Genomic DNA, 17,278 nt, shown 5'->3' with positions numbered 1-17,278 from the left:
ACGTAATCCAGGATTTCCATACTTCATTCATTCATTCATTCATCTTCCAGACCGCTTTGTCCCTTTCGGGGTCGCGGGGTACCGGAGCCTATCCCGGCTACTGATGGGCGAAGGCGGGGTACACCCTGGACAGGTCGCCAGTCTGTCTCAGGGCCTCAATCACACACACATCCACTCTCACAGACACACCTAGGGACAATTCAGAGTCACCAATCAACCTATGAAGCATGTTTTTGGACGGTGGGAGGAAGCCGGAGTCCCCGGTGAAAACCCACGCATGCACGGGGAGAACATGCAAACTCCACACAAAAAGGTCCCAGCTGGGATTTGAACCGGGGCCTTCTCGCTGTGAGGCAAGAGCGCTAACCACTGCGCCACCGTGCAGCCCCATACTTCATCCGTTTAAATACATATCAATTTTTGGTCAAAAGTGTTTGTAAAAGTACTGAGTTTGTGCAGAAAGTCCAGCAGGGGTTGAATGATTTGCTCTCATCCGTTCTGGAGCATTTGTGAGATCAGGCTCTGTTGTTAGGCGAGATGGCCTTGACCTCATGTCATGGCTGCATGTTGTAATTTAACCCGACGCCCTTTAAACAACACCGATGTGTGTTTTTGCAGTTTTGTGATTTGACAGCATAAATGGGAGCGTGAGTTCTTAAGGAGAAGCAGTTTTTATTTTCGAGAAGTGCCTCTAAAATCTGTTAAGAACAGGACATTTAGAGCTTTTTTTATTTTATATTTTTGCTAATTTGGCATCTACTGAGGTTTTAATGCTAATTTGTCGTTTAGCTAATATTTTAGCAACATGCTAACGTTTTTGGCTAATTTGTTGTCCACTGATTTTTTAATTGGCTAATTTAAAGTTTAGGTTATATTTCAGCAACATTCTATCGTTTTTGAAAAAATTTAGTTTACTGATGAATTTTATGCTATTTTGTAGCTTAGCTAGTATTTTAGCAATGTGCTCGCTATTTTTTTATTTTTATTTTTTTTTTTTTTGCTAATCTATCATCCACTGAGGTTTTGGGGCTAATATACAGTTTAGCTCATATTTAAGTAACACACTAAATATTTTTGTTAAATTTTCATGTATTAGGGATTTTTAAGGAATTTTACTACAATTTTTTCAAAAATTTAGGTCGACTTCAGCACTCTTTCATAGTTTTTTAAAGAAATTTCTGCTCTTTTAGCAAGTTTAATATTTTGCAAATAGCTTTTACATTTTCAGAAAATCCTTTTGGCAATTAAATTAAATTGCGTCACCATTTTTATCAAAAGGCTACAGTTTCTTCAGCCACTACTTTCACCAAAAGGCATTCACACTAGCATCATCGAAGGTAATGCAACTTTTCTAGTTGGGTATAAACTTTGGTTCAATTCCAAAAGTGTATGACGCCAAACCAAAAAACAGTGAACATTTATCTGGATTTCCAGTCTCAAATGAAAGATGGTAAAGTCGGAGCCATGAGGAGGACTATTTTTTTCTGAACACTCTTTATGGGCCACACAAAGTCAACAATCGTCCAATTAGAAGAATAGTGCACACAAACCACAAAAAACAACAAGCTGAGAGCCTTTTTGTTGTTTGCGAAAGATCGGTAATCATGTGAGAGACTTTGAAGAGAGAAGATGATGATAGACATGAATGAAAGGAAGTCATGTGGGCAGAGAGAATGAGTCATCCATCATCTGTCCATTAGGCTGCTCTCACTGCAGCAGCGATTCGGATCCCTCACGGGTGATGTCAGAGCTGTCACCAGCTCCTCTGCCGTCTCACAAAGCTCCTGGTACTCCTGCCCTCACTGCAGGCCGCGGCACAGCAACGCAGGAAGGCCCGTTCATCAGCAAAACCAGAGACTTATGGGAAAGTGTCCCGATAGTCCCCGCAGTGACACGTTCTGCCAGGAGCCGTTTCTTGTGCTCTGAACACGACAGATGACTCAGAGTGAGGAGACTGCCGCCCACATGCTGCAGAAAGTGACGCAGATGTTCCATTAAGCAACTTCTTCATCTTACATGGGCTCACTACTGTTATTTATGGCTGATTGCTGGTGACCTGGAAGCTGCAGAATAACAATGCTGTGATATCACTGTGTTCAGATGATTTACCTGTTTGTAATCAGAATACTTTACTCTTCAAACAGAAAGTGTTGAAACACATCTGCGAGGACCGGTTTTGGTTGGTCACTTCCAAGTGCATGTTGTGTTGAGGGTTCAAATCTGACGCTCAATGTGTTCTGGGTGAGAGATCTAACCCACACCTATGAATCTGTGATTTACAAATATTTTGTTGATGTGGTTTTATTTGTGTTAATACATATATATTTATATATTTTGCTCATTTTTTTTCTGTTTTTTACTAGAAGAAAAACAAATAACAAATTGGGCTGTAATTTGATGTTTCCTTAAATATTTTTTTAAATAGTTTAATTATTATTCCTCCCAGCTGTTAAAAACGAAATGGAAGGTATTGCAAAGCCTACAGCGCCCTCTTCTGGAATTAATCATCACAGTGTTACACATTCATCCCAGTTAGAACATGATGCATCACTTTTTCCATCTTTTTAATTTTTTAAAGCTTTTTAGCTTTTTTCTGTTTTTATTGTTTACACCACATGTGTCAAAGTCAAGGCCCTGGGGCCGGATCCGGCCCTCCGGGTAATTATATCCGGCCTTCAGATCTTTTGATTTTTTTGTTATTATTGGCCTGATATCATTTCTAACTTGTCTAATTTAAACAAAATATACTTTTACGGAGAACAAAATATTGAAATATGTTTAAAGTTTAAGTCTATTTCTTCTGGAATATTATTCCTGCCTTTTTATCATTCAGAATTATGTTAAAAAGTAACGTTATTAAAGTTAAAAAAATTAGCATTCTGCTAACTTTTTGTAGTATTTTGGCATTTACCAAGATTGTTTTAGGCTATTTTGGAGTTTAGCTAATATTTCAGCTATATCCTAGCTGTTTTTGGCTTACCTTATTTATTTATTTATTTTAGTTTTTAGGCTAATTTAGCATTTAGCTAATATTTTAGCTGGCTATCAAATTCAGCATCTTCAGCTATCAGGACTAGAATCTTCAACGAGTAATACTGTATATCTATTTCATAATTATGTTAACAAGTTACAGTTCTAAAGTTTTAAGATGTAGTTTTAAAGTGTTTAATAAATGTTTATCCTGTTTGGCCCGCGACCTAAGGTGTGTTTTGGTTGTCTGCCTCTTGTGTGATTGAGTTTGACACCCCTGATCTACACTGTAGTGATTCTCTTTCTTCTTTCCGTACATTTTTCAGGACATAAAAATTTAATCACATTTGAACAATTTCAACAATCTTAGTATCAAAACGTTCACCTCATTCAGCACTTTAATGCTTTTACTTTTAGTTTTGACATCTTTTATGGTTTAAGATTTCACACAATTCATGCAATTTTTCAGCCCAGTTGAAAATGAATGAGAAATTCTTCAAATCCTTCAAAAACTTTGTCCACTGTTGAAACTTAGACAATCTTGTTATTTAAACGTTCAGCAAGTCCAAGATATTTCTGCTTGTACTTTTGGAATTCCTAAATTCAGCATTTTTTTTAAACTTTGTGTATTTTGTAACCTATGCAATGTTGGTATCAAGTTTTATGCAATTTGTGCGATTTACGAGAATCTCTTCTAATTCTTTGTGCGCTTTCTGCAGTTTTTGCAACTTTAAATCCTTTAGCAACTTTAGCATTTTGTAAAATCTTTAGCTCTAAAGCTTTAACATTTTCAGCAAATCCCTTCAGCAAAAGCATTCCCACTAGCATGATCGCAGGTAATGCAACTTTTCTAGTTTACATTTGCATTTCACTTGTACAAGTTAAAAATCTTGGATGAATACGTATTGATTAAGATGTCCCAATTAAAACAGGCAAGGGAGACTAAACACATACGTATCCTGTGAATATTAAAAATCCATAATTCATTTGAACCAGGATTGCAAACAAATACTAGAATAGTTAATTTTTTCATGTGTGTTAAATAAAAATGTCTTAAAGTTTCAATTCAAATTGATGAATGTCATCAATAAAAGATGTGATCATCAGTAAAAGTTGCCAGAAAAATGCCAGAAATTGATGCAAAAGACACAATCAGGCAGATATTATAGAGTCAGTTGCAGCCATAGACTTAATCCATTTAGAAAACATAAAAACCTTATATTAGACCAATAAAAATATAAACAGTTCTCTTTTACATTTTTTTAGGTGAAAATGAAACGGAAACTATTTTTTTTTATTTTAAAACACATAAAAAAAACTAATTTACACTGATATTTAAAAAACAAGTTCACTAAAATAACTGACCCCAGTGCAGGTGGATGGTAACTCTGTCAACGTTCACCTCTGAAGTATTTCTGTCACAGAAGGAACTTTTACTGCTACGTTATCAACTTTTCTCTCTGTTGACCTCAATAAATGAGACTTTAAAAGTGTTGTCTGTTGGTCATTACTAAAATTTAGATAAACTAAAATAAATTGAAAATATTGTAAAAGAAAAAAAAGAACTGCAAAATCTCTCACTGTGGGAACATTTATTACTAATAATTTGAATCACTTTGAACACTGACTTGTAAAAACACCAGGTAGAGATGAAATCATTGAATACAAGATGGTTCTAATGCATAAAAAAGGAAAATTATTCTTGATAGAAGCAGAGAGGAGACTAGAGAAATGTAAAATGTATCTATTCTGATTGCAGTTTCTTTTCGGCTCATGCTGTAGCTCTGATGTTGCGTTGAACCTGCTTTCTGACTTGTATTTGGTCCATAAGTCACTTTTTGTCACTTTTCAGCGTCTGCCCGTTGATCTGGCCGGACTCCCAGCGCTGCCACAGAGAAGCCTTCTGACTCCCCGCTCTGTGAACTTTTGACTCCTGCAGACACAGAAAAAGCCGGGATTTAGAGCGCAGGAGATTAGCTCCGGATTCTTGATCCTCTCAGTTTGACACACAATCATTAGCGCTTATCCAAGAAATACTAAAGAACAACTGTTTTATCCGTGTCTTCCTCTGGGGTTTTGTGACAGACACACAAAATAATCAACCAATGTCTGTGGATGCTTTATGAAAAATAATCTGTTGTCATGAGGAACGGGTTGTTGTCTCACCTGTGGATGGTCAGATTTCTTCTGGGATGGTGGGGGCCAGACCCGTTCCAGCTTCCCCCATGACTTTTGCCGCTCGCCTAAAGAGAAAAGTAAAACCTCAGAAAGAGAAAGCTTAAAGGAGCTTTAATGCAGTCAAACTAGAATCCCAGGGTTTGTCACCAAGCACAGCTTCTAATATTCTGCTACAAATGATGAAACATTTCCTTAAATCTACAGCAAAAAATACAAAGGCGCCTAAGATGATCGTTTTAAAGCACATGGGTCAAAGTCAAGGCCCAGGGGCCGGATCCGGCGCCTCCAGATCATTTTATTTTATTGTTATTAATGGCCCGATGTTATCTTGGGCTTATTTCTAATTTGTATAATTTTGACAAAATATATTTTTACAGAGAGCAAAGTATTGGACGTTATTTAAGGTTTAAGTTGATTTCTTTTGGAATAATATTCCTGCCTGTTTTTATTCGTAGTTATCTTAAAAAATGTTTTTAAAGTTTTGAAAATGTAGTTTCAGTATGTTAAATACATTTTTATCTTGTTCAGGTGTGTTTTGGATTTTGGCCTCCTGTGTGATTAAGATTGACACCCTCTGTTTTTAAGCATTAGTTACTTTGTTTTAAGCTAATGCTAGCTTTAGCCCCTGGAAAACATGCTAGTTTGAGGAATGTGTCACAGGCATGCATTGACTGTATATGAAAACTGGACTGAGTGACTATGACATCACATAGAAAATGGTTTACTTCCAGCTCCACCCAAATGAACTCCACTCATAGTTGTCGTTATATACACTTCGCCTTGTTGGAGCCAACCGCCATCATTTAGCAACGATTTGGCCAACTCGGTCTCAGTCTATGACTCTATGGCAACCATTCTGGTCAATCAGGAGTGAGCTTATTGCAAAGCCACACCCCTACCACTTGAAGGCAAGCTCGGAAGAATCTGCCAAACATCCTGAACGTTCAATGTGAGACTATAATTGAAGCCTCTGATTGATCAGTTTGTGACTTGGATAATTTTCACAATGGAAAAAATATATTAATAAAAGATAATTATCAAGTAAAAAGGTATCAGAGTCAGTTTTCTGTCTAAAAGAATGACTAACAGCTTTTGATTTCTCTATAGAAGTCCACAGGAGTTTGGCCTCTTGGAACCAGCAGGTACTTTCTGTTTGAAGCGAGAGGATCACTCGGTCCAGTTCTTATATACAGTCAATGGTCTCTGGTTGAAACTGTTGATGAACATTCATGAAAAATATTCCATAAAAATATTCATGTTGAATAGTGCTAAGAGAGTCTTCTCATTATTATTATTACTTTTTTAATGATGTCATGGGTGTCTCACTTTTTTTAAACAATTTTTATTTTTATTTTAGAGAGTTAAATAATGTCTTAAGTTGATGCATGATTTTGGAAACAAAATTTAAAATAAAACACTACTTGTGTCACCTAAGACTAACCTTTTGAAATCCAAGAATTACAAGAAACTGAAAAAAAGCTGTCTGTATCAACATTTATGTTCTCAACTCAAACAAAAAAAAAAACACTCTGTTATTATTACTTTTTTATTTATTCCCAGCCAGCAAGGCCAAGTGTTCTCCATATGGTTTAAAAGTGGATAGAAAATGTGGGCCCCGATTGGGTTTGTCTGCAGTTTCTGTGGTGGCCCCAGCTGTGTTTGCCCACTTTGACTTAAGGAGGGACTCAGTAGGTTAGCTCGCTATGGTAGCCAGCCGCCTAATGGACAGCATAGTGTGCTAGCAAGCTCCGTTGTAGCATGCTAGCGAGTTCCTCTTCAGAGAGCTAGTGAGCTCCACTCTATTGAGCTTGTGAGCTCCTCTGTATGGAGGTTGCGTGCTCCGCTGTAGTATGCTAGCAAGCTCCTCTAGTAGTGAGTTAGCGAGATCCACTGTAGCGAGCTCCCTGTATCGTGCTATCGAGCTCTGCAGTAGAATGCTAGCAAGCTCTTCTGTATCCAGCTAGCATGCTCCACTGTAGCGTGCAAGTGAGCTCCCTGGATTGAGCTAGGGAGCTCCGCTTTAGGATGCTACGGAGCTCCACTCTATCGAGCTCCTCTGTATTGAGCTAGCGCGCTACGCTGTTCACCGGGCTACTGGATATCATAGTGATCCCACCCACTGAGTGTCCACTTAAGCCAAGGTGGGCAAACACAGGCGGGGCCACCACAGAAGTGGGGTACAAACCCAATCATTCACATTTTCTGCCCACTTTTATACTATATGGGGCCCACTTGGCCTTGCTGGCTGAGTTTCAAACCAAATGGGGAAAATCCGGAGAAATATCGAAGTTTTAAAAATGAGAAATATCACAAACCTCGACTTGGTCCACTTCGGTCTATTTCTTTTTTGTTTTTTCCATCTTAGCCAGTTTGACTCAAAACACTATCATGAACAATGTATTCACACACTTCCTGGGATGTACTACTCGATGCTTAAGTAAAAATACAACAGAGAATAATTTGTTTTATAAAAAGAGGGTCAACTCAGCTGACTCAGATAAAAGTGGCGTTGCACTGATGTAACTCAGGCTGACAGGAAAAGACTAAATTCACAGTAAGACTTCTCTTGGCTAACAGTGTGATGCTAATGTGGACCGGCATTTGTCTGAGCTCCAGAGGATACAGGATGAATCTGACTTTGGTAATCTTGTCCTTTTATTCTTAGCTATTTTATGGAGTTTTCCACATTTTCAAAGTAACATTTAAAGTGACAGATGAATTTCATTTATGTTTTGTAACTGTTATAAATTATGCTCATCCTGGGTATTTGCAGGATTAAAAGATGATTATTTCCTTGTATTTTTGCTTAATGTGAAAATCGAACTAACTAATTTGACAGTTGAGAAGATGACCTGAAGACAAACCTGAAATGTGTGACTTTGCAGAGAGGGACGTCCCTTCCTCCTCACTGTTCTGTCTGTTCTCTCCATACAGAGTGCATCTCTGCCGCCTCAGCTCCTCTTCCCTCTCCTTGGCCTCCCGGATGTCTTTCTCCACTTCTGGTTGCAGAGCCAGAGCGGGGCGCAGCTTAAAGAAGGGGTTGTGTTTGAGGAGCAGAGAATCCTGACTTCTGTCCAGCGGTTTGCCTCTGGCCTCCGCAGCCGTTTGGGATCTGCTGCATATGGACTCCATGCTTCTGTGCAGGCGCAGAGGCTTGTCTTGCTTCAGGTAGGGGGATAACCGGGTTTTATCTTGAAGACCTCCGGTTGGGCTTCTCGACCTGACGCCTTCCAGGCTTTTCTCCTCTGCAGCGACTGCAGGGTTTTGCAGCCGCAGAGACTGAGTTCTGGCGATGGCGGGGCAGCTCTGCAGAGAAAACCTCTCCAGGCTCCGCGTGCGCTCCAGGACGGACGGGTAGACCTGCCCCTTCACCGCCGTGGCACGGGGCTTCCGGTTTCTCGTGGGGCCTTCGGTGTTGTCCTGCTGGAAGGCTTCAAAAAGCAGTTTGGTCTCCTTCAGCTGACGAGCCTCCCCTTTACTGTACCCCCCTGGGATCTTCCCCAAATTGACCAGTGCCATTTCCCTCTGAATGTCCTGACTGATGTCCTTCTGCATCCTTGTTTCAGAGAACTGCCACTGACTGTTGTGACCGGTGCACGCGCTGTGAAGGAGCGACTCCAGTGAAACGTTGCTTTTAAAGGGAATCTCCAGCACATCCGGATCCCCTGCCAGGTTGAAAACCCCCCCAGCTCGCTGCAGGTTCTGCTTCCCTTGGGCCACCTCGTGGATCTGCTTCTCTATCGTGGTCTCCACTGCGGAGAATCTGTGTCCAGTAAAGGGAAGCTCTTTACAGGGTGGTTTCATGAATGAATCAGAGGGTGGGGGGCAGTCATTCTGGTCCTCGTCCGAGTCGCTGTCTTTCGTGGTCACCTTCTGGTGTTCTGGCTGCCCAAGAATCGTGGATGAAGATGTTCTCCCTTTAACGTCAGTTGGGTCTTCCTCAGATTTTTCATTCTCAGTCGAGTTTATACTTATTTTATCCTGTTTGCCATCATCATCATCGGCCACATTCCCTCTTTCTAAACCTTCATCGCCACCTTCTTCCTCGCCTCTCGCCCCCGTGAGGACCTGCTGGCGGCTCTCCAGGTTCTCATCGTGTCGCAGTTGGACCATTTGTAGGCGCTGCAGCAGCTGCTCTCCTTGCTGGATGTCAGAAATTCTCCGGCTTCCATCTATCTGCTCCACCATTTCTTCAGAATCGATGGAAAGGGAAAGTTGTTCTTCACTGTTGCCGCTCTCTCTCCTGACCCAATCCGACTGGGTTTGATGGTAATCCCAAGATCTGCGGTCAACATGTCCCCCACTGTCATTGGATGCTGCCAACTCAGACGCCGGGCGCTGATTGGCTGCTATCGTGTTTTCCTCCGATGTAAGCGACGGGGCGTTTGCTTTCTCAACCTCACTATCTAAATAATCCCTGGATAGCTGGACGCTTCTCTCTTCGGAACAAGAAAAATCCTGGTTTTGGTCATTTTCCAGGTTTTTTGACTTTCTTTCTGCATCCATCTCTGCTTTCAACGTTGCAAAATCTTTAGCTGTTGGATCTGATTCTGCGTCTCCGCTTTTGTAATCCAGACTACAGATCATGGTGTTATCCTTGCTCGCTTCTGTCAGAGCGGTTCCGTCCATACCTGTGGGGTCTTGTTGAGATGGTGGTTCAAAGTCCTTCTCAGTGAGCGGTATGGCGCTTTCCTTTGAAGGCTGCGCTGTACCTGCCGTTGCCTCATCCAGCTCCTTCCGTGTTGTCGTTAAGTGCTCCTCACCACGGTGCCAGTCTAAGCCGCTCGGATTAGCCTCAGCATCTGCGGGGTCAGCTTCTCCATGGGAGAGGGTCACGCTAGAGCGGCTGGCTGTCATCTCTTTGCCTCCCTCTGCTGGCGGCTCCAGGCAGGTCAGAGGAGGAAGAGGTGGAATCACAAAGACATTTTCAGGACTTTCATCATCCATGACACTGCAGTGCTTTGGTTCTGGGGCAGGAGCTGCTGGAGACACTTTGGGCTCCTCGTTCAGCTTGTTGTCTAAGATTTCTGATAAACTCTCAGACTTCTCATCCATGTTGTTGTCTTTACCCACAAACCTCCATCAAACTGAAACAATGAAACAAATAAAAGTGTCAATAAGGTGATAATATGATGCAGAGAGCTTTAGATTTACTAGGAAACAAGTATTATTGGATAATTGCATAAACTGCAAATCGATAACAGCGTTACAACTCTTTAGAAGGTATGGACAAGTTCATTAAATATATTTACCTTTTGGAAGTTTAGAAACTTGCTGTGGTTTCAGTCTTATTTTTAGTTTATTGGCCTGATCCAGGGGCGGAGCTAAAGGGGGAACATAGGAGGGATGTGCCATCACCCACCGAAAAGCTTTGCCTCCTTGTTTTGATCTAATGTTAGTGTCAGCATTGACAAAGATTAGGAAATAATCAGTGCAAGCTTGTTTAGCCCATTAACACCAGAGCTCCCGTGTTTATGCTCTTTGATTTTATTGGAAATTTTGTCAAAGAACTATGAAAGACTGCTGAAGTTGACCGAAATTTTTGAAAAATGTGTAGTAAAATTGCTTAGAAATCCAAAATAAATGCCAACTTTGCAAAAATGTTTAGTGTGTGCTTAAATATAAGCTAAACTCTACACCAGGGTTGTCCACTACTGCTCCTCAAGAGACATAACCCTGCCTGTATTCCAGAACTTCCTGCCCAGCATACTCTTGGCTGAGTCAGATGATTCCACTTCCTGGTTTACTGAACACACCTGGTTTAGGGAGTCGGCATAAAGCAGTCCAGGAAGACCTGGAAAACAGGCAGGGCAGTGGCACTCTTAATACAGGGTTGACCAGCCTTGAACCAGACTATCTGTACTCCTATGAAAATGAGGGACGATCCAACAATCACGGGTTCATTTAATAAAAATGTTTTAAAAAAAAAAAAAGTTTTAAACAGAGCTGGTCAATCTTCATCAGATTAGTTTCTCCTTCATTTGTCAATTGTTGAAGCTCGTCTGAACTCTTGTGCAGACAAAAAACTTTTTTAGACCTGAGTCAGAGATCCTACTCAGAGGAGGTCACCTGATTTGTCCACATACAGCTGCACCAGCTCAACATTTAAGTCTTAAAGCTTTTTTTTTTTTTTGACTTTCAGTCTCAAACTTTTATGTCTTGCTGTTTTATTCGATTTGTTGTTTGGCTCATGTCAGAGTAAACTTCCTCTGACGATCATCAAATGTGAAACTTAATTTAAGATCAGGTGAAAATCTAAATTGTGAACTCTAGTGTTTCTGGAAATGTAGCTTGGCAGATTTTCTTCACTATAGGACACACTGTCAATTAATTATCTATTTTTTAATTTATATCACACATTAGGTTCACTAAACTATAAGGCACATTAAACGAGAGAAAGGAGTTAGAGAAAAGTCTGTCCATTAGTCAGACTTTATTAACTGCCTTCACAGTAACACTAGAACTTGTTCTATAACACTCTACATGTTAACTAGGTTAGCGTATTTACGATATATGTGACTCCTGACCTTGTTTCGAATTCATAAAAAAATAAACAGATCCCACTAAAACAAACATTACTGTGACTACGCTGTGACTCCCATCCATGTTAGAAGCATGTGACGGAAAAACAAACTCTGACACAGACATTAGCTGTGTTAGCGTATTTGCAATAACATCCAACCTAGTTTGGATTACAACTCGTAAAAAAACAGACTGATACTGCTAAAACAAATGTTACTGTGATAATGCTAACTCCAAACTTTGTTAGTAAAATGTAAAAAAAAAGTCTGACACTGCTGTATATTAGCCTTGTTAGCCCTCATTTTCAACTCATAAAGAATTAATGAATCTTAAATATTATATATATATATATATATATATATATATATATATATATATATATATATATATATATACTAGAGCTGTCAGGCGATTCAATTTTGTAATTGCGATTAATCACATTGTCCACAGTTACTCGCGATTAATCGCAAATTAATTTGTGGCCTTTTTTTAGGAAAAAAATGTGTGCTTCGTGGAATTTAGCAGTTCTACATTAATTATGAAAACAAGAATGACGAAATTTATAGTTTTAATCAGAGATACTTTATTTTGTAACATTGTAGTGAGATAAACTTTCTTAACAATAAAAGGCTGTAACATAAAACCCCTAACAAAAGCCCAAGTACAAGTGAAGGGCATTTTAAATTCAAAACTTCAATCAATGTTCAGTAAAATAAAATAAAAAACATCAAAATAAAATTTCCATAACACTTTCATGTTCATTTTTTGTCAGGACCAAATCTTTTCCTCCTCTGCTGAGGAGGAAAAGATTTACTGCCTCTGCAGTACTAAATGAAATAGAGATTTATCATTTCCAATTAACTTTTGTTTTTTAAAACATTAAAGACTGATAAAAGCGGGATACTCTGTGGATAGTTTGACAGTCTGTTACTGCCGCCGCGTTCTCTGGCTGCAGCTCGATGCAGCGACGTGTCCAGAGGAGCTCACGCCATGAATATGCTGGCAGACAGACCGCTATGCTGGGGCTGGATCACGCTGAAACCTCCAGAACTTTGGGATATTTTGCATATTTTCGCGCGGCGAAAGAGGGACCACACACTCAAAGCTGAGATTTATCTTTTCATCTACAAATAACTGACGTTGTTTAAACTACATTTAAAACGTCCCCCGGTGAGCTTGCTGTTCGGAACGTCGGGGGTCTGCAGCTCTCAGGACGCGGCGCCGGACGCGAGCCGGTACCACCAGACGTGGTACTGGACGCGAACCAGAGCTGGGTTAGGGTGCAGGAGCTCTCCGCGTCCTGGCGCCGGGCCGGTTTTAGCTCGCAGCTCGGTGCTTGGAGACCCGCCCGTGATCTAGTGACAGCAGCCGGTGAGTTAAAGGGCGATGAGGGACGCCTGCGCGAGGTGTGGAAAGGCACGTATGAAAAAATCCGCGATTAATGCGTCAAAACAATTGTCGGTGTCATGGACATGTCTAATTAACGCGTAATTAACGCGACAAATCTGACAGCCCTAATACATACATATACACACATATACTCACACACACATATATATATATATATATATATATATATATATATATATATATATTCATCTTCTTCGCGGGGGCAGCAGTCTAAGTAAAGATGCCCAGACTTCCCTCTCCCCGGGCCAGCTGAGAACCATAGTCTCTCCGGCGTGTTCTGGAGTATCAAACACCACACATTGGGGGATTCTGGTTTCTCAGGTATCCTCACCCTGCCTGCTACTGAACACTTAAAAAGAAGTTACAAGATGAGGAAAACAAACCACACCATCCCTTAAAGGGGACATACCATAATTTTCTTCTGACTTTCAGAGTAATCTATACTCAAATATATGATCCTATATTACCTTAAGAACACTAAACAACAAATTAGTTATGAAATATGAGTCATTTTTGTGGACTGTTTTAATACTTAGAAGTAAAACGACTCGATCTCTGAGCATCCGCCTTTTCCCCCTTGCTGATCCCGCCCATTTCACGACGTCACCCTTGAGCCTGCCCATACAATGTCAATTTTGTATTTTGCTGATGGATTTTAAGCATCTGTAGGAAGGCCAGGTTCAACACTTCTTACTGCAGCTTTGGTAGCACGCAGGAATCCTGCATGACGGTTACAGGGGACGCCATCGCTACAGGTACACACGCTAAAAAACATGTCGGTAGAATCAATGTGGATCATGTTAAAAGTTGTTTTATTGAGCATGAATTCATCCGACCACATTTTAACAAGTTGCCATGTCTCTTCGTCGTGGTGTTATAGCATTGTTTTTAAAGGAATTCTGTTGGAACTACAATAGAGGTTTTAAGATGATGTCACAGCAGCACCCTGCGCACGTGCCGCGTAACGAGACACTGAAAAGCCAGTTATACGTTTTTAGTAGTTTTAAAAAAAAGTTTCTAGCAAGTAAACAGTTGAACCAATTATTTATTTTTGGCTAACATAACAATCTATGCTTTACATTTGTCCGCGGCTCACCGATCACCTGATTTCTATGTGTTTACATCACATGACTGTTGGGTACGGTGGGTGTTTTGGTTCAGTTGTTCTGCTCTCAGTTCGTTTCGCATTCGAACTGAAGAATCTCAGAGTGAACAGAAGTTCAGTCCAATTGAAAACAAACCGAGACCATCTGAAAGATGGGTCCGAGAGCGGTTCCTGGTTGGTAGTTATCCCCTGTCACAGCTCCGTGGAGAAAGTGGGTGTGTTTTCGTTGTAGCCTGGGGGCGGAGCTTGCAGTACAGATTTTTCCTGAACGGAGCTGTTGGCAACAATCTTACGTCAGCACGTTTCCAACCGCTCGTTTTCATGGGTATGGGAGGGGCTGCTGCAGACAGCGCAGGTTTTTAGAGGATTACTCTTAAATGCATGAACGGATCAAAATGCAGCTTTGGGGTTTTTTATAGTGAGGAATGAACAGTAAAATGCACTTAAAACCTCAAAAAGTAGAATTTTCATGGTAGGGCCCCTTTAAGGTCTGCAGTCTATGAACAGATTACCGACAGAGGCAGAACCATGCTGCATATAAAGCTTAAGCAACAGGACATGTTATTGCACCTTAAGGAGCTTAACTAATTCACTTGATCCCCCTTTCAGGGAACATTCATTTTTATAGTTGGAGATGAACCTAAATAGATCATTAGGAAAAGTTTAACCACCATGAGATAAGTGATGACAATTTATTTGTTTTTTTAGCCTTAAGAGTAAACATATTGACATTTATATTAGAAAACACAAAAGTGCAAATCAGAAAAAGGCTCAAAAGTATCTCAAAGCTAAAATGCCTTTTTGTAATGCCCCCCCTCCCCTTCATTATAGCCACAGCAGCATTACATCAGATGCAACTGCTTCCTGTTTGAATTTGTCTGACAATTCCCACAGGGGATATCATGCATGTATGACAAACAAGTCGTCGCAAAGCAACGCTCAGATTTAGACTGGAGTTCTTTATTTTCCAGCATCTCTGAGTCAGTGTGCAGAGCTACAGCTGGAGAAACACAGGAAACAGGCTTCAAGTTTCCAGAAAACATGACAGTGAAGTAATCTTTCCATCGGCAAATGGAGCCACACAGGCGACGAGGAGTTAACTCTGAAGGTGGAGAAGTTAATAAACTTTGCAAAACAAAACATCAGTTTTTTTTGATGTAGGAATGAAGTCAACAAAACACTGGAATGTTCCAAATGCAGTCCTGACACTTTGGGAGGGATTGAAAGTTGATTGTTAAAGACCTACTCACATGAAAATTGTGTTTTTGGTGAATATAGGACAATATATTTAAAATTATTTAAGATTTAAACTGTGTATTTCTTGATTCAAAAAAATTAAAAAATAAAAGCCACCATTTGGAAAAGTTAATATTTGTAACGCAGCCAAGCAAAATGGGCGGGGCAAAGTCCCCTGCCCCGTATCATTCTGATACATCCACTTGCAGAAAAATACATCCATGAACGTCTTAATTTTCCTCGTCTGGTTCAAAATTGTGAAGCTGGATAGCTCTGATATTGCTTGCCATTTTTGCAACCTAGTAAAAAATAAATAAATTAAACTTTTTTGTACAAGTCTTTCCTGAAGAAACTCTGGATGACATTTCCTTAGTTTTGGAACTGTTCTCTAAAGTGCAGTGTGAAAGCCAACTAAAGTCAATTACCTCATTTTTTCCACTATAACAGGGGTGTCAAACTCAATCACACAGGGGGCAAAATCCAAAAAAACACCATAGACTGAGCATGATAAACATGTATTGAACACACTAAAACAAATTTTTTTAAACTTTAAAAGCACATTTTTTTAACATAGCTATAAATAATAAAATTATGATTGATTTCAGAGTAAATCAACTCAAACCTTAAATAACTTTCAATATTTTCCTCTCCATAAAAATATATTGTTACAAATTATACAAGTTAGAAATGAGCGCAATATAACATCAGGCCATTAATATCAATAAAATAGAATTACCTGGAGGGCCGGATCCGGCCCCTGGGCCTTGAGTTTGACACAAAAGCACTAAAAGCTGCACTTAAAACCCTTATGTTTTTTCTTTCAATATTGGCGGTGCGTCTATCAGAGTGCCATATAAATGGATTTCCCCTGGTTGTTTTTACTGATGACAGTATATCAATTTTAAGAAGAGAGGTACACTGTGCTATGTCACAAATGTTTGGTTGGGTTTTATTGTGAATACGCTAACACAATTAACCTTTTGCGGTGTCAGACTGTTTTTATTTTTTTATTACATTTTTTTTGTGTTATTTGTAGGGTTGGGAGTTAGCGTAGACATTTCTAATGCAGCTAACGTGTAGGACTGTATATTTTTCTTATGTGTTTCTTACAAGGTTTGGAGCTAGCATAGCGCCAGTAATGCTTACGGGTATCACCCTGTTTTTTGGCTAACACGGCTAACCTTTCTAACGCGGCAGCATTTAGTGTTGTTGGACTGTGTTTTTTTTTTTGTTGTTTTTTTTACGTGTTACTCACGAGGTTGGGAGTTAATGTAGCAGCAGTAATGTTTAGCAGTATCAGTCTGTTTTCTGGCTAACGTGGCTAACATTTCTAATGCGGCTAGTGTGTAGCGATGTTGGGCTGTGATTGTTTTATTGCGTGTTACTTACAAGGTCGAGAGTTAGCGTAGTCACAGTAATGTTTGCTTCAGCGTTATCACTCTGTTTTCTGGCTAGCGTGGCTAACAGTTCTAATGCGGCTAACGTGTAGCAATGTTGGACTGTGTTTTTTTTTACTATTACTTACAAGGTTGGGAGTTAGCATAGTCAGAGTAATCTTTAGCGGTATCAATCTGTTTTTTTGGTGAATATGACTAACACGTCAAATGTTGCTAACATGTAGCATATTACAAACAAGTTCTAGAGTTACTGAGAACACAGTTAATAAAGTCGGACAGATTGATTTATCTCTGATATTTTTTGTCTCACCTGATGCATCTCATTGTTCAGAACGCCTCATAGGCTTATATGACACAATAATAGACTATTCATTGATCTTAATTGTCCTTTATAATTTGGTGTGCAAAATACAGTAGGCTAAGTAAAAATGTATTTGCAAACATTTTTTCGGGGGGGGGG

General features: G+C 39.9%; 1 protein-coding gene across 2 annotated transcripts; it reads right to left on the bottom strand.

Moving 5' to 3' along the window:
• Positions 1-4,361: 4,361 nt before the first annotated feature.
• On the bottom strand, positions 4,362-10,549 carry LOC112153514. Of its 2 annotated transcripts, XM_024283812.2 has the most exons (3): positions 8,013-10,549; positions 5,137-5,213; positions 4,362-4,903 (listed from the first exon to the last, which is right to left on the bottom strand). In XM_024283812.2, exons 1-3 carry the CDS (start codon positions 10,201-10,203, stop codon positions 4,802-4,804), a joined length of 2,370 nt encoding a protein of 789 aa, XP_024139580.1. In that variant the 5' UTR covers positions 10,204-10,549; the 3' UTR covers positions 4,362-4,801. The 2 variants fall into 2 exon arrangements, with proteins under 2 accessions (XP_024139580.1, XP_036068938.1); XM_036213045.1 differs by having other exon boundaries at positions 4,362-5,213.
• Positions 10,550-17,278: the final 6,729 nt, after the last annotated feature.

This window comes from Oryzias melastigma, linkage group LG8 (genome assembly GCF_002922805.2).
Source record: "Oryzias melastigma strain HK-1 linkage group LG8, ASM292280v2, whole genome shotgun sequence".
Classification (NCBI taxonomy): Eukaryota; Metazoa; Chordata; class Actinopteri; order Beloniformes; family Adrianichthyidae; genus Oryzias; species Oryzias melastigma.
The sequence above is the reverse complement of the archived record's forward strand: the minus strand, read 5'-3'. Positions and strand labels throughout refer to the sequence as shown.

Excerpts from the sequence above, each read along its gene's own strand:
- LOC112153514 (XM_036213045.1), bottom strand. The coding sequence starts at position 10,203 with ATGGATGAGAAGTCTGAGAGTTTATCAGAAATCTTAGACAACAAGCTG. Across the intron at positions 5,214-8,012 it reads TGCAAAGTCACACATTTCAG|GCGAGCGGCAAAAGTCATGG; the intron begins GTTTGTCTTCAG and ends TTTTCTCTTTAG.